Source organism: Hyla sarda, chromosome 3, assembly GCF_029499605.1.
Source record: "Hyla sarda isolate aHylSar1 chromosome 3, aHylSar1.hap1, whole genome shotgun sequence".
NCBI lineage: Eukaryota > Metazoa > Chordata > Amphibia > Anura > Hylidae > Hyla > Hyla sarda.
Window position 1 is genome coordinate 431,858,813 of NC_079191.1, and position 21,363 is coordinate 431,880,175.

Consider the following 21,363-nt stretch of genomic DNA (forward strand, 5'->3'; position numbering starts at 1 on the left):
TATTCCTTATTAGTTATTTTCCAGTCGCGATGTTTGTATTGGGGTTTAGTCGCTCGATTCTCGAGTGGACATATTTTATTTTAATTTATTTAAATTAATTGTGTTTTCTTATATAAATATAAAATGAATTTAATAAAGCATTACATGTTAATTCTTTTCTTGTTTAATAAAAATCGCGGCCTTGTTTATCCACAATTTCTTGCCTGAGTTTATTTATTTATTGGGTTAATCTTATATGGAGATATTTATTGGGTTCTATGTTTCCATGTTGTAATCCTATATTATTCCACATTATTTTAAGACTATTATTCCATATATTTATTCCAAAACTGTTGTAGAACCTCAATAACAAGACAATGTCACAAGGAAAGCCACGCACCTTATTGTAGGAGAGGTTCAGACTCTGCAGCTGGGGGGTCAGGTAGAAGAGGTGAGCAAACCCCGTCAGCTTGGTGAGATTGTTGTGACTCAAATTTAGAGACAGGAGCTGCAAAAAAATGAAAAGCAAATGTATTTAAATAAATAAAAATAAAATAAATAAATCAAATATTAAATAAATAAAATTAATTATTTAGTTAATTCATTAATAAATAAATAAATAAATTCAAGAAGAGGTTTGAGGGGTGTGCCCTGGTCCTTGTGAGGTTGGCTATAGAGATGAGCGAACTTACAGTAAATTCGATTCGTCACAAACTTCTCGGCTCGGCAGTTGATGACTTATCCTGCATAAATTAGTTCAGCTTTCAGGTGCTCCGGTGGGCTGGAAAAGGTGGATACAGTCCTAGGAAAGAGTCTCCTAGGACTGTATCCACCTTTTCCAGCCCACGGGAGCACCTGAAAGCTGAACTAATTTATGCAGGATAAGTCATCAACTGCCGAGCCGAGAAGTTCGTGACGAATCGAATTTACTGTAAGTTCGCTCATCTCTAGTTGGCTAGACAGAGATACCAATATTCCCACAACGTTTCAAGACCGACACATACCGAGCATGTAGCCCCAAGATGTAATGTGAATAGGGCCTTCAATAAAGGAGGACGGTAGACTTTACACAGGTAGTGACCCCAAATTTCCCCAGTAATATGGGCTAGAGATCGACCGATTATCGGTTTGGACGATATTATCGGACGATATTCACGATTTTTGACGTTATCGGCAATTACCTTGCCGATAATCCAATAATGTAACGCCCCCCCACCACACTGCACGCTGCCCCCATTGTCTCCCCTATCCCCGGTTTTATAATTACCTGTTCCCGGAGTCTGCGTTACGCTGTGCGCTGCGCAGCGCAGTGACGTCTTCAACGTGACGTCACCGTCAGTGCGCACAGTGACAGCTCAGGACGGGAGCCAAAAGTAACGCAGAACTCGGACCCCGGGAACAGGTGATTATAAAACCGGGGATAGGGGAGGCAATGGGGCAGCGGCGGTGGGGGCGGTGTGCTGTGCGGGGGTAGGGGGGGGTGGCTGGGGGGCAGCGGTGGCAGTGCGGGGGTAGGGGGTGGCTGGGGGACAGCGGCGGTGGTTGGGAGGACCCCGGACAGGCAGGGGGAGAGAAGCGGGTGGCGGCGGTGGTCTCTGATTCAGCCAAAGCCGCTGCAGATCATTGATTTAAAGCGCCTGCTTTAAATCAATGATCTGCAGCGGCTTCTTGGGGGGGTGGAGAAATAGCCGATAACTTATACCGGAATATCGGTATAAGTTATCGGCTATCGGCCTGAAAGGCCACAGATTATCGGTATTGGCCCTAAAAAAACGAACTCAAAGGGTGTGTTAGGGCCCGTCCACAGTGCTGAATTTCCGCCCAGGGAATCTGTCTGTAGTGGGCACCACTGAAATCCATCAGTGCTAGGACCATGCGGATCGCAGACCAGAGCAGAAGACCCGTGGAAGGCAGCGGAGGCAGGTGAGGGGACCTCCATCTGCCGTTCTGGAAGATCAGATCACCGCGGCAGCGCTGCGGGCGATCCGATCATCCATTTTAGTGACCGCAATGCTGCAGATGCCGTGATGTGTATTGATCACGGCATCTGAGGGGTTAATGGCGGACATCCGCGCGATCGCAGATGTCGGCCATTACCGGGGGGTCCCTGGCTGCTATCATCAGCCGGGACCTTTCGCGCATGACCCGGGCATCGCTCCGATGCTTGCGGTTATGTATAGGATGTAAATGTACGTCCTGGTGCGTTAAGTACCACCTCGCCAGGACGTACATTTACGTCCTGCATCGTTAAGGGGTTAAAGGGGTACTCTGGCAGAAAACTTATTTTTTTTATTTTTTTTAAATCAACTGGTGCCAGACAGTTAAACAGATTTTTAAATTACTTCTATTAAAAAAATCTTAATCCTTCCAGTACTTATTAGCTGCTGAAGGAAATTATTTTCTTTTAGAACACAGAGCTCTCTGCTGACATCTCTGTTCATTTTAGGAACTGTCCAGAGCAGCATATGTTTGCTATGGGGATTTTCTCCTACTCTGGACAGTTCTTAAAATGGACAGAGATGTCAGCAGAGAGCTCTGTGCTTGTGATGTCAGCAGGGAGCTCTGTGTTCCAAAAAGAAAACCATTTCCTCTGTAGTATACAGCAGCTGGTAAATACTGGAAGGATTAAGATTTTTTAATAGAAGTAATTTACATAATCTGTTTAACTTTCTGGCACCAGTTGATTTAAAAAAAAAAAGTTTTCCACTTTTTATAAACATAAATCAGTGTTTCCCAACTAGTGTGCCTCCAGCTGTTGCAAAACTACAACTCCCAGCATGCCTGGACAGCCGAAGGCTGTCCGGGCATGCTGGGAGTTGTAGTTTTGCAACAGCTGGAAGCACACTGGTTTGGAAACATTGACATAGATGATTGGACCAAATATGCTTGTTAATATATAAAAGCAGTGACTGTGGGGGGTCCCAGAGTGCAGACCGCTAAGACTAGTAGATTAGTTGCCTCCAACCTGTGGCTCTCTAGCTATTGCAAAAATGGCACCTCAGGGCATGCTGGGAGTTGTAGTTTTGCAACAGCGGGAGAGCACCAGGCTGGAGATCCCTGGCATAGATCATTTACGGTAAATCATTTACGGTAAAGGTTATAGCATTGTACCCAGCAGTGTGTGCCGCCATATGGATACATCGTTGCTACATGTGCTGCCTATAATCTGTGTTTCTTTGTTGTTTGGAGGGGACAGAGGTGGGTATGGTCATCTGAACTGCACTGATACCTGGGGGTAATACTCCGAGATGATCTGTAATACGACCTCTGTCGCTGAAGCGTTGTTCACAGAAAAGAAAACGTTGGCAGAAAGCAAATCTATAGGAAGAAAAGAACATATTCATATTTTTATAATAATATTATTGTATCAGTCTTGGGCTGACCACATGGCGCCCTGTGTAATATACCATGTTATCTCTGAGTACTATAGCTGGTTTTAAAGGGAATGTGTCATCAAATTTTTCACCTTTTGTATAAATTTTTGGAAATGTTTTTCCATTTTTTTCACTTGTCAGAAAATCTAAAAAACTTTAAAGGGGTACTCCGGTGGAAAACATTGTAATTTTTTTTAAATCAACTGGTGCCAGAAAAGCTCTGGAGTATAATGCAGGATATAACTCAGGATCAGTAAAGGATAAGTAATGTAATGTATGTACACAGTGACCCCACCAGCAGAATAGTGAGTACAGCTCTGGGGTGCTGACCAATTAGTTGCGGGTGTGGTCGTGCTTCAGCTGTGTGGTGGTGTCTGCTGTGCCTCCTGAGCTCCAGGGATTTCCATCTGTTTCACCTGGGACCTGCTTCCTCCTCCCCAGGGAGGGAGTGGGTTTCCAGGCATGAGTGAGGGAGGAGAGGCCCAGGCTTCTGCTCCTCGGACTAGGCCGCAGGGGAGCAGTAGAGGCCAGCAAGCGGCCTGTACATCGGAGGATTTGGGGGTGAGGCGTTCTACTAGGAGTCGCAGCAATGCTGCTCCAACTCCCCCCACAGAGGTGAGAAGCTGCAAAGCTGGATCCTCCTCGGAAAAGCTGGGTGCAGCCAGCGGAAAGCTGGGTTTGTCTGGAAGAAGGCAGATTGCTCACGGAGGTGAAGCCGACCTCAGTGAGGAAGGCTGGGGAGTGCTGAGGACCCGGGAGTCTATTTCCACCTATACCTCCCGGGTAAAAAGTCACCTCCGTGAGTATGAAGACGCCTGTAAGGCCATCAGGAGGCTCCGAGAGGAACTGCGCTGTGCCCGTGCCAGGGCTAAGGTAACTCCAAAAAGGAAAAAGACAGAGATCCAGGGGCAGATAAAGAGACTCATGTCTGAAATACAAGCTTTGGAGGAGAGGAGAATTACTGGCGAAGAGTGGGCCATTTAAAGAGAAACTGGAAAATGAGGAGCGCTTCAGGGTGAAAGAAGAAGATAAAAATAAAAGGTTGATGGGGCTGCAACCTGAGAGCCAGGTGGATGATGTGGAGGAGATGGAGGAAGAACAACAGCCAGATCCACCTGGTGGCCTGCGGCAACAGCAGCAGGCCCCGTACAGTGGGCCCCCTGCACAGCAACCAGCAGTATCACCTGCCGACTCAGGGGAGGACAGTGACAGCAGCTACCAGGGAGGGGCGCTAATGGCCCAGATCCGCATGCTGGAATCCCCAGTGTGTCCTCAGAATCTGGTGTTTGGAGATGAGCTCCCAAATGAGGCACCTGGGGGTAAGAAGAAGAAGACCAAGCCAAAGCAGCAAGAAGTGGTGAGTTACATCTACACCCCCCTCCCTGTAAATCCTGAGTCGGCCGCAGGGTCAGCTCATTGTGCAAGCCCCGTTACCCAGCCCAGCCCGTGTTCTGTGGTGGACTCGGTGCAAAGGTGCGGGGAGAGTACAGATACTAAAAGGGCGCAGAGCTCCATGCCTGTTTGCAGTAGCAGGGATGGAGCAGAGAAGGCATCGGCTGCAAGGCCGTACAATGAGGGCGGCCCAGCGGTGGGCATAGAGGCAGACTCCGGTGCTGTAGTTCGCTCCCCTGTGGGAGAGGGGGGTGACTCAGTGCCGGAGGTAACAAAGGGCATAACAGACACTCCTAAAAGTAAAGAAAAACGTTTATTTTTCATTGATCAGCGGCGCCATGAGAAGACTGGAGATGATGCTGATGAGGCGGAGGGCACTAATAAGAACAGGGCTGGGGCCTCCTCTAGACCGGGCAAGCATGCTGCCCGGTCCCTTAAAGGGCCAGCGGAGGTTGTCCCAGCCCCAGTGCCCTGTGATGCCGAGGCAAAACGGGGAAAAACATCATCATCCTCGTTTCCCGGATTTGCTATTTCTGGTCCAGCTAGAGTGAATGAGAAGGTAAATGGGGGTGCGGGGTGTATGACTGGGGAGAGGATGGAGGTTAATGTTATTGGAGAAGGTGATTTTGCTGTTGCTGTAATTGGGGGTGGTGGTGATGGGACTACAGATGAGGCTATTGGAAACAATGTTGTTGGGGGAAGTGCTAATGTTGTCATTGGGGGTGGTGGGGATGTTGTCATTGGCAGTGGTGTAGGTGTAGGGTCTGGTCCGGTTGCCCCCCCAGTGGTGACAGACCATAGGAGTTATGCCAATGTCACTGCTGGGGGAAGTAGAATATTTTCCTCGTCTCCTGACTCTAGGGACGGTTTATTGCAGCGACGTCTCCTGGAAGCTCTGAAAAAGGGGGAAAGGTCGATTAATGTAGAGGGTAGAGCAGTTGATCTGTCCTTCTGGATAGAGAGACACGGTCTCTCTGCCTTCCGAGAGGAAAGAGGGGGCGATACTGTGTGGTCCCTCCCAACAGCCGGGGCAGGTAGTAACCGTAGGAATGTGGTTAGTCTTCAGTGGCAGGGCGAAGATATGTGTCCTTCAAGGACCAAAGTGGTTGAGCTCTTGCTAAAGATGGGCTTCAAGGCAATCAATATCTTCGCCTTGATACATCCCTACGGTACTCCTGAATTCGATATCAGTTTTGTTCGGCCAGAGGGGCTTGAGCTTTTCTGGTCGAGTTATGAATTGGTAAAGAATGAGCCCGGCTGGCGAGACTTTGCCGTACAGGCATTGTCTCGTCAAAACGAAATAAAAAAGTGACCGTTTTGACCTGTAACGAATCACTCTCTTGTGTTGACATCATCACCTGGTTAGGACGGTATGGCGAGGTAATGGGGGTCCCGCAGAAGAACAGGGACGAGTTTGGCATCTGGTCAGGAGCCTGGACGTTTTTGGTAAAACTTAAGCGTTCAGGAAATACAGTTACCCATATTCCATCCTCTGCCTTTCTCGGTAGGGATCGTATCCAGATTTTCTACCGGGGTCAGCCGAAGCTCTGTCACAGATGTGGTGACCCCACACACTTCAGTGCAAACTGTACGGTGCAGAAATGTGCCTTGTGTGGGGGTGTAGGCCATCTTGCCGCATCTTGTGCAGAGATTAGGTGTCACCTGTGTGGTGACTTAGGTCACCCATTCAGTCGTTGTCCTCGTTCTTTCGCTAATGCGGTCTTGTCCCCAGCGGGTGAAGATCACGAGCCGGAATCTGCTGGGGAGGGGACTAGCAGGGGTGGAGGAACTGAGGGGTCAGTGAGGAACAGCAAGAGAAAGACACCAGCCCAACTAAGACGTCTTGATAAACGCCAAAGGGATAGGGTGATGGGGAAAGCCCGGGTCACCAGGACGACCTCTGATTCTGTCCCAGAGGCCAACCTTGCTGCTGAGACCCCGAGGGATGGCGAGTTGAATGAGGAGGTCAGGAGGATCCAGAATGAGGAAGGTGCCATCTCCTCAGATAGCGTGGAGGAGGATGATGGGGGATGGCAGAAGGAGACACGAAAGCGGGGTACAAGTAGAAAAAAGGGAGATTTAAGATCTTCTCCCACCCTGGTCCAGGTGCCAAAGGAAGGCAAAACTGACTCCCCTCTGGTTGGCCTTTCCAATCGATTCCGACCCCTCATGGACATCTCCTCCTCTTCTTCGGAAGGGGAGGATGAGGGGGAGGTGGCAGAGGGGCTTCCAGGGGGCACCGAGTCCTCTTCCCCTGGGGAGGTTATGTCCTCAGGGGAAGGGACAGGCCTAGAATCCGGAGATGAGGAAAGTAAAACGACGTCTGGTGAGATGGACACTTCTATTTCTCTAAAAAGGGTGAAGAGTTCTTCTGATGTGGAGGGTGAGAAGGGGAGTGGGAAAAAGAAAGCTGTTTAACTCAATCACCCTCGATGGCAGCACCCTCTCCGTTGACGCTGGCGTCCATTAATGTCGCCAGCATTAAGTCAGATACAGCTCGTTTTGCTGCCTATGATTTTTTTGCCCATATTAATGCTGATATTTTATTTTTGCAGGAGACCAGGCTAACAGATATGTCATCTATCTACAAGGCTAAAAGAGAGTGGAGGAATGGGCCCTCCTACTGGTCTCTTGGGGCCGAGCCATATAGCGGAGTGGCGGTCCTTTTTACCGCAGCGGTAGAATGCCGACGGGTTATCGAGTTAGAAATGGGGAGGTGCCTGATCTTAGATGTCCTCATGAGGGGACAAGAACTTCGCCTTATTAACATCTACGGCCCACAGTCTAAGTGGGACCGGAAGTGTCTCTTTATGAGGATCAAGCCCTATCTTTTTACAAGTCGGCAGGTGGTCTTTGGAGGGGACTTTAATGCTGTCACGAGGCCCCAAGACAGGGGAGGTGCCAGAGACAAGCTGACTTATGATAGCGTCGCCCTTAATAGCATAGCGAGTGAGGCTCGCCTGGTGGATGTCCACATCCGGCACACCCCAGGCCACGCGGGATTCACCTATCATAGGGGTAGTTGTAGGTCTAGGATAGACAGGTTTTATTTAAAGGAGGAAGCCGTCTCTTCAGCAGTGTCTGTTGTTGAGGTGGAGTTCTCCGATCACTGTTTAATTTTGTTTTCTCTGAATGTCACAGAGACCCCCCGGATGGGCAGAGGCTATTGGAAGCTGAATTCGTCTCTCTTGGAAGAAGCAGAGATAAGACAGTCCTTTGAGGATTTTCTTCAGAGCCAGGTACCATTGCTGGGCCTTTGTAGCAGTAAGTCAGAGTGGTGGGAGATCTTCAAGGAAAGGGTTGCGAGATTCTTCCGCCAGCTCTCGGGCCTCAGAAGCCTAAACAGGTACCGCTTGTACCAGGGCCTGAGGAAGAAACTTGAGAACCTTGTCTCGACTGGAGGTAGTCGTGATGATATCTCCAGAGTGAAGTCCTTGTTGATGAAGTGCCAGTATGACAGACACGCATCTTTGGTTTTTGAGAGGGATTACGGGAAGTACCGCTCGCCCGACCCTTACAGAAACTGCAAGATGTCAGTGAATAGTAAAGTAGTCTCAGGACTGATTGATAGTACGGGATCCTTGAAAAGGTCCAGATCAGGGATCCTGGAGGTTGTCAGATCCTTCTACTCGCACCTCTTGGGAAGGAAGGATCTATATCGAGACCCCTCTCTTGACGTTTTGACAGAGATGATCCGGGAAGAGGAAGTCAGGATGGCTATTGATGGGCTTGCCCTCAAGAAGTCACCCGGTCCGGATGGCTTAACATCTGAGTTCTATAAGACCTTTAAGGACACTTTGGTTCCCCTCTTGACCGCGGTTTTTAATGAGTGTCTATCCTCGGGCACTCTGCCAAAGTCAATGAGGAGGTCAGCGCTGATCATCCTGTCAAAGGGTAAAGACCCGTCCCACATTGAGAATTGGCGTCCCATAGCACTTCTCAATGCGGACAGAAAGATTCTGGCAAAAGTGCTGTTTAACCGGTTGGTGGAGTTTGCACCCCGGCTCCTTTCGGGGGCTCAGCATTGCTCTGTTCCGGGCCGCAGTACATTTAGTGCTGTGCTCAGTGTCCGAGAGGCTGTGGAGCAGGGTAGGGCTGGCCACTGGAAGGGGTACTTGATGTCCTTGGATCAGGCAAAAGCGTTTGATCGGGTTAACCATGAGTACCTCTGGTCTGTCCTTCTGAGATATGGTCTGCCAGGGGGGTTTGTTGATTGGCTTAAGACCTTGTATGTAGGGGCAGAGAGTTTCCCGCTTGTGAATGGTTGGATTGGCGGCTCTTTTGAGGTTGGGTCTGGTGTCCGTCAGGGTTGTCCTTTGAGCCCTTTGCTGTACGTGTTTGCAATCGATCCTTTCCTTAGAAGAATTGATTGTGGACCGTTGGCGGGGGTGAGAATGGACCTGGTGGTGCCGGATTCGGCTCTGAGGGCGGTAGCGTACGCTGATGATGTCACCGTGTTTGTCTCCTCACAAGAGGAGGGCAGATGGGTGATGTCAGAGGTGGACCGCTACTCGGAGGCATCCGGGTCCAAGATCAATCAGGATAAGTGTGAGAGTCTCTGGCTGGGAGGGGGAGATCCTGATTTTGATCTCCCGGACGCCATTCCAGAGCCCCAGGAATCCGCAAAAGTCCTCGGCATCGAATTTGGTCAAGGGGATTACCCCAAACAAAACTGGGAAAGCAGCCTTAAGATCGCCGCTCAGAAGGTGGATCAGTGGAAGGGTTGGTGTTTGACCCTCCGGGAAAGGGTTAACCTGATGAAAACTTTCCTGCTCCCTTTGCTGATATATCTGGGCAGTGTATGCATGTTGCCAGAACCTCTTTGGACCCGGGTCTACAGTGTGTTCTTCCAAATGTTATGGGGGAATAGACTGAACCTAGTGAAGAGGGAGGTTACTTACCGTACGAGGAGACTAGGGGGGTTGTGTATGGTCAACCCTGTGGTATTCCTAGTGAATACCTTTCTTAAGACCAATATAGCAAACCTCTGGTAAGAGGGCTCCTCCGTGGGTATCCTCCTGTAGGGGATGGTTTTGGCCTTTCTTCCAGGAATGGGAGACAGGAGGGAAAGTGAAGGATCTTCGCACACCACACGGGCATCTCCCGGCTTATGCTACCCTGGTTCTGAAGGTTATTCGTCGGTGGGGTCTGGGGATGTGGGAGATTAGGACTCTGTCGAGGAAATTCCTTGACAAGAGGGTCCTGTCTTCTCATTTCCAGAGGCCATTGGCGCTCAAGGACTGCCCAAGTCGGGATCTGGAGGTGGGTTTAGAGCTTTTGAATTCTATCAGGATCCCCTTGAAGTTTTGGGACTTGACTTGGCGCTGCTTCCATGGGAAACTGTGTGTGAGGGACAATCTGAAGTGCAGGAGCTCTGATGACCGGGGATGTCCCCGCGAAGAGTGTGGAGGCATGCTGGAAAGCATGGAGCATTTTCTGCTTCATTGTCCCTTTAACACAGAGGTTTACAACAGGGTGGGCGCTTCCATTGGTTGGCCTCGGCTGGCCAGTCTCTCCTATGCGGAATGGGCCTATGGGGTATTCAGAAACCTTGGAGGCTGGGACCGGTGCACTTTATTCCTAGTCAGCTCAGTGGTCAGGTATTACACGTGGAACGCACGGTGTTTAGTGTCGACGCAGCGTAAAATCCTCCCTGTGGGTGAGGTGGTTAGGAACATTCTTGGTGACCTGGTGAAGGTGCGTTCTCTGGAGTACGAGAGGCTGGGTGCTGGCAGGGCCTCTCGTCTGTGGAGGGGCTCTGCCTTTAAAGTGCCTTAGCCTGTTGTCTCCCCCTGGTGGTGGGCTGAGTCTTTTTGTTTTGTGCTGTAGATATATGGTGATATAGGGCTTGCAGGCACTGAACTTGAGCTTTAGGGGTTTGTGTGATTGAAAAGCCTTATTGTTGTTTGGTTTGTATAGTTTGTATTATTTTGTATATATTTGTTTTGTTTGTACATTTATGTATATGTGTATATATGTATATATATATTGTATTTATTTATTTTTTTCTAGGGGTTGTGTTGTGTTGGGGTTCAGTGTTAGGTTGGGTGGTGGGTAGATGGGGGGAGGGGGGTTTCTGTGTGGGACTTTTTATTTAAAAAAATAAATAAATCCTGGACTGGTTCATGGACGTCTGTTATCATGTACTGGGGGCATGGGATGCGGGACCAGCTCAGGGCCAAAAAAAAAAAAAATACATTGTATATTCTGTTTTTCTGTTTGCGGTGTTTGTTGGGGGTTTGACATATTTATTATTTTGGGTGGGGAAATGCAACCGGACCAGTTTTTAGTTATTATTGTTGTTATTATTATTACTGTAAGTATTATTATTATTGTAGAGTGTTTAGTAGTTGTTGTTATTATAGCGGTGTGTTTGGTGAGAATGAGGCTGGACCAGAAGATACTTGGATGGACAATTTTGGACTAATATGGACTCATTTTTGTATATATTATACAGGTGTATGTTGTTTGTATTATTGTTATGGTGATGTTTGTTCTTTTTGTAATGTTTTAGATTTTTTAATAAAAGATCTACAGGATATAACTCAGGATCAGTAAAGGATAAGTAATGTATGTACACAGTGATCTCACCAGCAGAATAGTGAGCGCAGCTCTGAAGTATAATACAGGATATAACTCAGGATCAGTACAGGATAAGTATTGTAATGTATGTACACAGTGACCTCACCAGCAGAATAGTGAGTACAGCTCTGGAGTATAATACAGGATATAACTCAGGATCAGTACAGGATAAGTATTGTAATGTATGTACACAGTGACCTCACCAGCAGAATAGTGAGTACTAGGGATCGACAGATATCGTTTTTTTAGGGCCGATACCGATAATCTGTGGAGGTTAGGGCTGATAGCCTATAACTTATACGGATATTCCGGTAAAAGTTATCGGCTATTTATCCCCCCGCGACACCGCTACCCGCTTCTCTCCCCCTGCCTGTCCGGGGGTCCTGAGTCCAATCACTGCCACCCCCCACCGCTGCACCGCTACCACCCCACCGCCATGGCCCCATTGCCTCCCCCATCCCCGTTTTTATAATTACCTGTTCCCGGGGCCCACTCTACATCTGACTCCGGTGGCGTCCTCCTGAGCTGTCACTGTGCGCACCGACGGTGATGTCACGTCGCGTCTGGTCACGTCACTCGTCATTGCGCACAGCGTAACGCAGGACGCAGCAGGAGCCAGAAGTAGCGTGGGCCCCGGGAACAGGTAATTATAAAACCGGGGATGGGGGAGGCAATGGGGCCATGGCTGTGCAGCGGGACCGGGGGGGGCGGTCGCGGTGCGGTGGGGGCATTATCGGCAAGGTAATTGCCGATACCGATAATGCCCAAAATCGTGATTATCGGCCGATAATATCGGCCAAACCGATAATCGGTCGATCCCTAGTGAATACAGCTCTGGTGTATAATACAGGATATAATTCAGGATCAGTACAGGATAAGTAATGTAATGTATGTACACAGTGACCTCACCAGCAGAATAGTGAGTACAGCTCTGGGGTATAATACAGGATATAACTCCGGGTCAGTACAGGATAAGTAATGTAATGTATGTACACAGTGACCTCACCAGCAGAATAGTGAGCACAGCTCTGGGGTACAATACAGGATATAACTCAGGATCAGTACAGGATAAGTAATGTAATGTATGTACACAGTGACCCCACCAGCAGAATAGTGAGTACAGTTCTGGAGTATAATACAGGATATAACTCAGGATCAGTACAGGATAAGTAATGTAATGTATGTACACAGTGACCTCACCAGCAGAATAGTGAGTACAGCTCTGGAGTATAATATAGGATATAACTAAGGATCAGTACAGGATAAGTAATGTAATGTATGTACACAGTGACCTCACCAGCAGAATAGTGAGTACAGCTCTGGAGTATAATACAGGATATAACTAAGGATCAGTACAGGATAAGTAATGTAATGTATGTACACAGTGACCTCACCAGCAGAATAGTGAGTACAGTTCTGGAGTATAATATAGGCTATAACTAAGGATCAGTACAGGATAAGTAATGTAATGTACACAGTGACATCACCAGCAGAATAGTGAGTACAGTTCTGGAGTATAATATAGGCTATAACTAAGGATCAGTACAGGATAAGTAATGTAATGTATGTACACAGTGACCTCACCAGCAGAATAGTGAGTACAGCTATGGAGTATAATATAGGATATAACTAAGGATCAGTACAGGATAAGTAATGTAATGTATGTACACAGTGACCTCACCAGCAGAATAGTGAGTACAGTTCTGGAGTATAATATAGGCTATAACTAAGGATCAGTACAGGATAAGTAATGTAATGTATGTACACAGTGACCTCACCAGCAGAATAGTGAGTACAGCTATGGAGTATAATATAGGATATAACTAAGGATCAGTACAGGATAAGTAATGTAATGTATATACACAGTGACCTCACCAGCAAAATAGTGAGTACAGCTATGGAGTATAATACAGGATATAACTCAGGATCAGTACAGGATAAGTAATGTAATGTATGTACACAGTGACTCCATTGTCTTTGTAGAATAGTCGTGTGCTCTCCATGATATTTCCTATTGCCATACAAACACCACATAGAAGAAATGAGCCTGCACTACAGACATGACTGGTCTGCTATACTCTCCTCTGTCCACTAGAGGGTGACAGCAGGCCCTGTAGCACTGATGTATGTACAGAGATAACCTGATTTCATGCCAGACTGTCACATCACAGAACTGTAAGCACATTTTCTTGGGTTCACAATCCATTTTAATTTTCATGCACAATAAGCAGATCCTGGTCGCACATTCTCCATTCACAGATATTTTCGCCGCACAGATACAATGTAACCGATGACTGCAACTCAGCCTTAAATGACACAGACTGCTGCTTGCTAAAAGCAATTACACACAGGGAACACTGCCAGAAGGCAACGTAGCAAACCGTAGTTTCACAATGAGCATCTCAGTGCGCCTGACATTGAGCCGCAGCCGCCGCAGGGTCCGGGGGTTAATTGCATTAACCTCACTGCACCGATATTTCCTACCAAGAATTCTGCCTCTACCTGATAAAAGGCCTCACAATCAGCAAAACCAGATATAAGGGGGCACGATAATTATCTCTGTACTGTGACATCACTGTGTGTATTATCCCTGTACTGTGACATCACTGTGTGTATTATCCCTGTACTGTGACATCACTGTGTGTATTATCCCTGTACTGTGACATCACTGTGTATTATCCCTGTACTGTGATATCACTGTGTATATTATCCCTGTACTGTGACATCACTGTGTGTATTATCCCTGTACTGTGACATCACTGTGTGTATTATCCCTGTACTGTGACATCACTGTGTGTATTATCCCTGTACTGTGACATTACTGTATATTATCCCTGTACTGTGACATCACTGTGTGTATTATCCCTGTACTGTGACATCACTGTGTATTATCCCTGTACTGTGACATCACTGTGTGTATTATCCCTGTACTGTGACATCACTGTGTATTATCCCTGTACTGTGACATCACTGTGTATTATCCCTGTACTGTGACATCACTGTGTATATTATCTCTGTACTGTGACATCACTGTGTGTATTATCCCTGTACTGTGACATCACTGTGTATATTATCTCTGTACTGTGACATCACTGTGTATTATCCCTGTACTGTGACATCACTGTGTGTATTATCCCTGTACTGTGACATCACTGTATGTATTATCCTGTACTGTGACATCACTGTGTGTATTATCCCTGTACTGTGACATCACTGTGTGTATTATCCCTGTACTGTGACATCGCTGTATATTATCCCTGTACTGTGACATTGCTGTATATTATCCCTGTACTGTGACATCACTGTGTATATTATCTCTGTACTGTGACATCACTGTGTATTATCCCTGTACTGTGACATCACTGTGTATTATCCCTGTACTGTGACATCACTGTGTGTATTATCCCTGTACTGTGACATCACTGTGTGTATTATCCCTGTACTGTGACATCACTGTGTATTATCCCTGTACTGTGACATCACTGTGTATTATCCCTGTACTGTGACATCACTGTATATTATCCCTGTACTGTGACATCACTGTGTATAATCCCTGTACTGTGACATCACTGTGTATAATCCCTGTACTGTGACATCACTGTGTATATTATCCCTGTACTGTGACATCACTGTGTGTATTATCCCTGTACTGTGACATCACTGTGTGTATTATCCCTGTACTGTGACATCACTGTGTGTATTATCCCTGTACTGTGACATCACTGTGTATTATCCCTGTACTGTGACATCACTGTGTATTATCCCTGTACTGTGACATCACTGTGTATTATCCCTGTACTGTGACATCACTATATATTATCCCTGTACTGTGACATCACTGTGTGTATTATCCCTGTACTGTGACATCACTGTGTATTATCCCTGTACTGTGACATCACTGTGTGTATTATCCCTGTACTGTGACATCACTGTGTGTATTATCCTTGTACTGTGACATCAGTGTGTATTATCCCTGTACTGTGACATCACTGTGTGTATTATCCCTGTACTGTGACATCACTGTGTGTATTATCCCTGTACTGTGACATCACTGTGTATATTATCCCTGTACTGTGACATCACTGTGTATATTATCCCTGTACTGTGACATCACTGTGTATATTATCCCTGTACTGTGACATCACTGTGTATATTATCCCTGTACTGTGACATCACTGTGTATTATCCATGTACTGTGACATCACTGTGTGTATTATCCATGTACTGTGACATCACTGTGTGTATTATCCCTGTACTGTGACATCACTGTGTATTATCCCTGTACTGTGACATCACTGTGTGTATCATCCCTGTACTGTGACATCACTGTGTGTATCATCCCTGTACTGTGACATCACTGTGTGTATTATCCCTGTACTGTGACATCACTGTGTATTATCTCTGTACTGTGACATCACTGTGAGTATTATCCCTGTACTGTGACATCACTGTGTGTATTATCCCTGTACTGTGACATCACTGTGTGTATTATCCCTGTACTGTGACATCACTGTGTGTATTATCCCTGTACTGTGACATCACTGTGTGTATTATCCCTGTACTGTGACATCACTGTGTGTATTATCCCTGTACTGTGACATCACTGTGTGTATTATCCCTGTACTGTGACATCACTGTGTGTATTATCCCTGTACTGTGACATCACTGTGTATATTATCCCTGTACTGTGACATCACTGTGTGTATTATCCCTGTACTGTGACATCACTGTGTGTATTATCCCTGTACTGTGACATCACTGTGTGTATTATCCCTGTACTGTGACATCACTGTGTATATTATCCCTGTACTGTGACATCACTGTGTGTATTATCCCTGTACTGTGACATCACTGTGTGTATTATCCCTGTACTGTGACATCACTGTGTATTATCCCTGTACTGTGACATCACTGTGTATTATCCCTGTACTGTGACATCACTGTGTGTATTATCCCTGTACTGTGACATCACTGTGTATTATCCCTGTACTGTGACATCACTGTGTATTATCCCTGTACTGTGACATCACTGTGTATTATCCCTGTACTGTGACATCACTGTGTATTATCCCTGTACTGTGACATCACTGTGTATATTATCCCTGTACTGTGACATCACTGTGTATTATCCATGTACTGTGACATCACTGTGTGTATTATCCATGTACTGTGACATCACTGTGTGTATTATCCATGTACTGTGACATCGCTGTGTATTATCCATGTACTGTGACATCACTGTATATTATCCCTGTACTGTGACATCACTGTGTGTATTATTATCCCTGTACTGTAAATCTATGGTTCCACATTTATGGACCATCAGTAAAGCTGAACAAGAGTTCTATGAGATGCTTCTTACCTGGATCATTTCCCAGGTCGCTCAGGTCAAGGCTCTGAAATACTTGGTTGTACCTTTTCCACAGGCATGACTGCAAGGACGTGACAGGATAAAAGCATTAAAACAGATCGTCGGATAGTACACATTGGATTTTTACCAAATTCTAGTCTAGTTTTGCTGGAAAGAGATAAAGGCCTGAAAACATAGGCGGATCTATCCCAGATGGAGAGGATGGATCGGTAGAATAGATATGTATCCCATAGATAGAATAGGATGTAGACTTGATTAGGACCATCTGGCATGAAAGACAATTATGTTGGATCACTGGACATATGTGAACCTGGTCTAAGACAAACTAGAAAATTATTGTTGACAGCATGAAGGGTAAGGTGCCCAATACGGGAAGAAATAAGTCCGGGACGTCTCGGTAACGTCACATGTCCATACAGGGATGGATGCGTACACAGGAATTAAAGGTGTACTCCGCTGCTCAGCGTTTGGAACAAACTGTTCCGAACGCTGAAGCCAGGAGCTCCTGACGTCATAGCCCCGCCCCACTCATGAGTCCCTTCCATAGACTTGTATTGAGGGGGCGTGACCGTGACATCACAAGCGGGCGTGGCCGTGACATCACGAGCCTCCGGCGCTGCACCCGACCTTCTAAACAAACGCCGGGTACAGCAGGGAGATCACGGGGGTCCTCAGCGGAGGGATCCCCACAATCAGACATCTTATCTAGACATGAGCGAATTTACAGTAATTCGATTCGTCACAAACTTCTCGGCTCGGCAGTTGATGGCTATATCCTGCATAAATTAGTTCAGCTTTCAGGTGCTCCGGTGGCTAGAAAAGGTGGATACAGTCCTAGGAGAGAGTCTCCAGCCCACCGGAGCACCGGAAAGCTGAACTAATTTATGCAGGATAAAGTCAGCAACCGGCGAGCCAAGTAGTCCGGGACGAATCGAATCACTAAATTCGCTCATCTCTAATCTTATCCCCTATCCTTTGAATAGGGGATCAGATGTCTAGCGGCAGAGTACCCCTTTAAAGAATTTAATTATTAGGAAGTTCAGGATCCTACAAAGAGTGTCTCTTGCTCTGGAGGACCTGTTCTGTTCTGTATTACACAGACAATCCAATTACAGTGATCCCTCAACTTACAATGGCCTCAACATACAATAGTTTCAACCTACAATGTTTTTTTCTGGACCATTGTAACTTGAAACCAGACTCAACATACAATGTACAGACAGTCCAGATCTGTGATACCTGTCACAACTGGAGGAACTGACCAATCAGAATGGACATTTTACTGGTAAATCACCTGTATTACTGAAGTGCATGCACTGACTGGTGTCTGGTAGCGCCCCCTACAGTACAGGGAGGAACTACAAGTTCTGTACTACTCCTTACCTGTGCCAGGGTTAGCTGCTCCTTTGGACACCAAGTAAGGGCGGCTCCATTTGGGACACTTTGTGTACTGTATAGGACCCTGAAGAAGCTCCTGTCCTCTACATAAACCATTGTTTCCCAACAAGGGTGTCTCCAGCTGTTGCAAAACTACAACTCCCAGCATGCCCGGACAGCCGTTATAAATCAACTGGCTCCAGAAAGTTCAACAGATTTGTAAATTATTTCTATTAAAAAATCTTAATCCTTTCAGTACTTATGAGCTGCTCAAGTTGAGTTGTTCTTTTCTGTCGAAGTGCTCTCTGATGACACCTGTCTCGGGAACCGCCCAGTTTAGAAGCAAATCCCCATAGCAAGCTTCTTCTACTCTGTGCAGTTCCTGAGACAGACAGAGATGTCAGCAGAGAGCACTGTTGCCGGACAGAAAATAACAACTCAACTTCAGCAGCTGATAAGTATTGAAAGGATTAAGATTTTTTAATAGAAGTCATTTGCATATCTGTTTAACTTTCTGGAGTCAGTTGATATAAAAAATGTTTTTCCTGGAATGCCCCTTTAAGCAGACTAGTCGTTTCAGATGCATCTAAAGAAAGACACGACAGGCAAGTAGGTGTTACCTGGATGTGTTCAGCCGAGTGATCCAGGTAATTTACTGAATCCAACGGGCTGAGAATACTCATATCCATCTGTTCGTTCGGGCTGTAGAAAGGTTCTGCTTTAATAATGATCTGCAAAAATGTTAATATATCGACATTTGTCCAGGAGTTTCCCCTAAAATGTTGCAACAAACAGTGTTTGGAATAAAACCAGCGGATACCTTGTGGAACTGTTCACCTTGTATCTTCTTAGACGCTTGAACCAAAGATCTGGCGATGGAAAAATTGTCCACAAAGAAAGTGGCCATGTGGTTTACGTAGCGGAACTAGGGATCAATAGTCATTGTTAGTGGTTAGACAAAGATATTCTTCATAGGTGTCCTTAGGAAGTAGGGAGAAGAATTTACAAAGAGCATCTCTAACTCTGGGGGGACCATGTCCGGTCCTACATTACACCGACATTGATAGGAATAGGCACTGCTATATATCCTGATCCCATAGAGATAGCAGCAGTATACAGATAGAGCTGGAGGGGAGGTATATAACTAATATATATTCTGATCCCATAGAGATAACAGCAGCAGTATACAGATAGAGCTGGAGGGGAGGTATATAATTAATATATATTCTGATCCCATAGAGATAACAGCAGCAGTATACAGATAGAGCTGGAGGGGAGGTGTATAACCGCTATATATTCTGATCCCATAGAGATAGCAGCAGTATACAGATAGAGCTGAGGAGAAGTGTATAACTACTATATATCCTGATCCCATAGAGATAGCAGCAGCAGTATACAGAGCTGGAGGGGAGGTATATAACTACTATATATCCTGATCCCATAGAGATAGCAGCAGTATATAAAAAAAGAGGATTGCAGCAGCACACATTGGTCAAAAAAATTGAGGCTCTTAGCGCACTTTTTGATCAAAACGTGTCCCCCATCCACCACGGGGAGGTGGCCTCATTTAGGATGGGAACCTAGCACAAATTCTGAGCCTAACACTCAACTATCCACTCACCTCTGCTGGGCATACAGCCTCTGACTGGGTGACATGCTGGATCCATTTAAAACTCCACCTGTGAGAAAGGGGGAGGGGTGCACAGCTAATCACTTGATCAAAAAGTGCGCTAAGAGCCTCAATTTTTTTGACCAATGTGTGCTGCTGCAATCCTCTTTTTTTGTATACTCTGATGCCATGGCAGTGTGCACCCATGTATTAGGCTGTTGTGCCGGCTATCTTTCTTCTTTTTTCTTGTGTGTACAATTCAGGGGGTAATGGCACCCTGTTTAGCTGTGCACCCCTCCCCCTTTCTCACAGGTGGAGTTTTAAATGGATCCAGCATGTCACCCAGTCAGAGGCTATATGCCCAGCAGAGGTGAGTGGATAGTTGAGTGTTAGGCTCAGAATTTGTGCTAGGTTCCCATCCTAAATGAGGCCACCTCCCCGTGGTGGATGGGGGACACGTTTTGATCAAAAAGTGCGCTAAGAGCCTCAATTTTTTTGACCAATGTGTGCTGCTGCAATCCTCTTTTTTTGTATACTCTGATGCCATGGCAGTGTGCACCCGTGTATTAGGCTGTTGTGCCGGCTATCTTTCTTTTTTCTAGCAGCAGTATATAGATATAGCTGGAGGGGAAGTGTGTAACTACTATATATCCTGATCCTATAGAGATAGCAGCAGCAGTATACAGATAGAGCTGGAGGGGAGGTGCATAACTACTATATATCCTGATCCCATAGAGATAGCAGCAGTATACAGATAGAGCTGGAGGGGAGGTATATAACTAATATATATATATTCTGATCCCATAGAGATAACAGCAGCAGTATACAGATAGAGCTGGAGGGGAGGTGTATAACTACTATATATCCTGATCCTATAGAGATAACAGCAGCAGTATACAGATAGAGCTGGAGGGGAGGTGTATAACCGCTATATATTCTGATCCCATAGAGATAGCAGCAGTATATAGATATAGCTGGAGGGGAAGTGTGTAACTACTATATATCTTGATCCTATAGAGATAGCAGCAGCAGTATACAGATAGAGCTGGAGGGAAGGTGTCTGAGAGCTGGCATGAAGGATCTGATAGGTTTTGTCATTTTGAAGTTCACAGGAAGTCAGCTGACCTAGGACTGACCACCTTCCCTGACACATTAAAACACTGTGATTATCTGTGAGTCAGACTGGTGATCACATGACCCAGTTACAGTAAATTACTTCTATTAAAAAATCTTAATCTTTTCAGTACTTATGAGCTTCTGAAGTTGAGTTGTTGTTTTCTGTCTAAGTGCTCTCTGATGACACGTGTCTCGGGAACCGCCCAGTTTAGAAGCAAATCCCCATAGCAAACCTCTTCTACTTTGACACCTCTGTGCATTTTAGGAACTGTCCAGAGAAGCATATGTTTCCTATGGGGCATTTTCTCCTACTCTGGACAGTTCTTAAAATGGACAGAGGTGTCAGCAGAGAGCACTGTGCTGGTGATGTCAGCAGAGAGCTCTGTGTTCCAAAAAGAAAATAATTTCCTCTGTAGTATTCAGCAGCTAATAAGTACTGGAAGGATTAAGATTTTTTTAATAGACGTAATTTACAAATCTGTTTACCTTTATGGCACCAGTTGAAAAAAAAAAAAAAAAGTTTTCCACCGGAGTACCCCTTTTAAAGGGAACCTGTTATCACT

General features: G+C 46.0%; 1 protein-coding gene across 4 annotated transcripts in view; it reads right to left on the reverse strand.

Moving 5' to 3' along the window:
- The window catches only part of LOC130363127 (nuclear RNA export factor 1-like), an 85,775-nt gene that overhangs the window by 33,104 nt on the left and 31,308 nt on the right, over positions 1–21,363 (reverse strand). For 3 of the 4 annotated variants that reach the window (XM_056568505.1, XM_056568504.1, XM_056568506.1), the window contains exons 6-10: positions 18,896–19,000; positions 18,696–18,806; positions 16,690–16,759; positions 3,209–3,297; positions 380–487 (exon numbers count right to left, since the gene is read on the reverse strand). In XM_056568505.1, coding sequence (XP_056424480.1) covers positions 380–487; positions 3,209–3,297; positions 16,690–16,759; positions 18,696–18,806; positions 18,896–19,000 — 483 coding nt within the window. The remainder of the gene's footprint in view (positions 1–379; positions 488–3,208; positions 3,298–16,689; positions 16,760–18,695; positions 18,807–18,895; positions 19,001–21,363) is intronic. The other variant, XM_056568507.1, reaches the window with a different exon arrangement.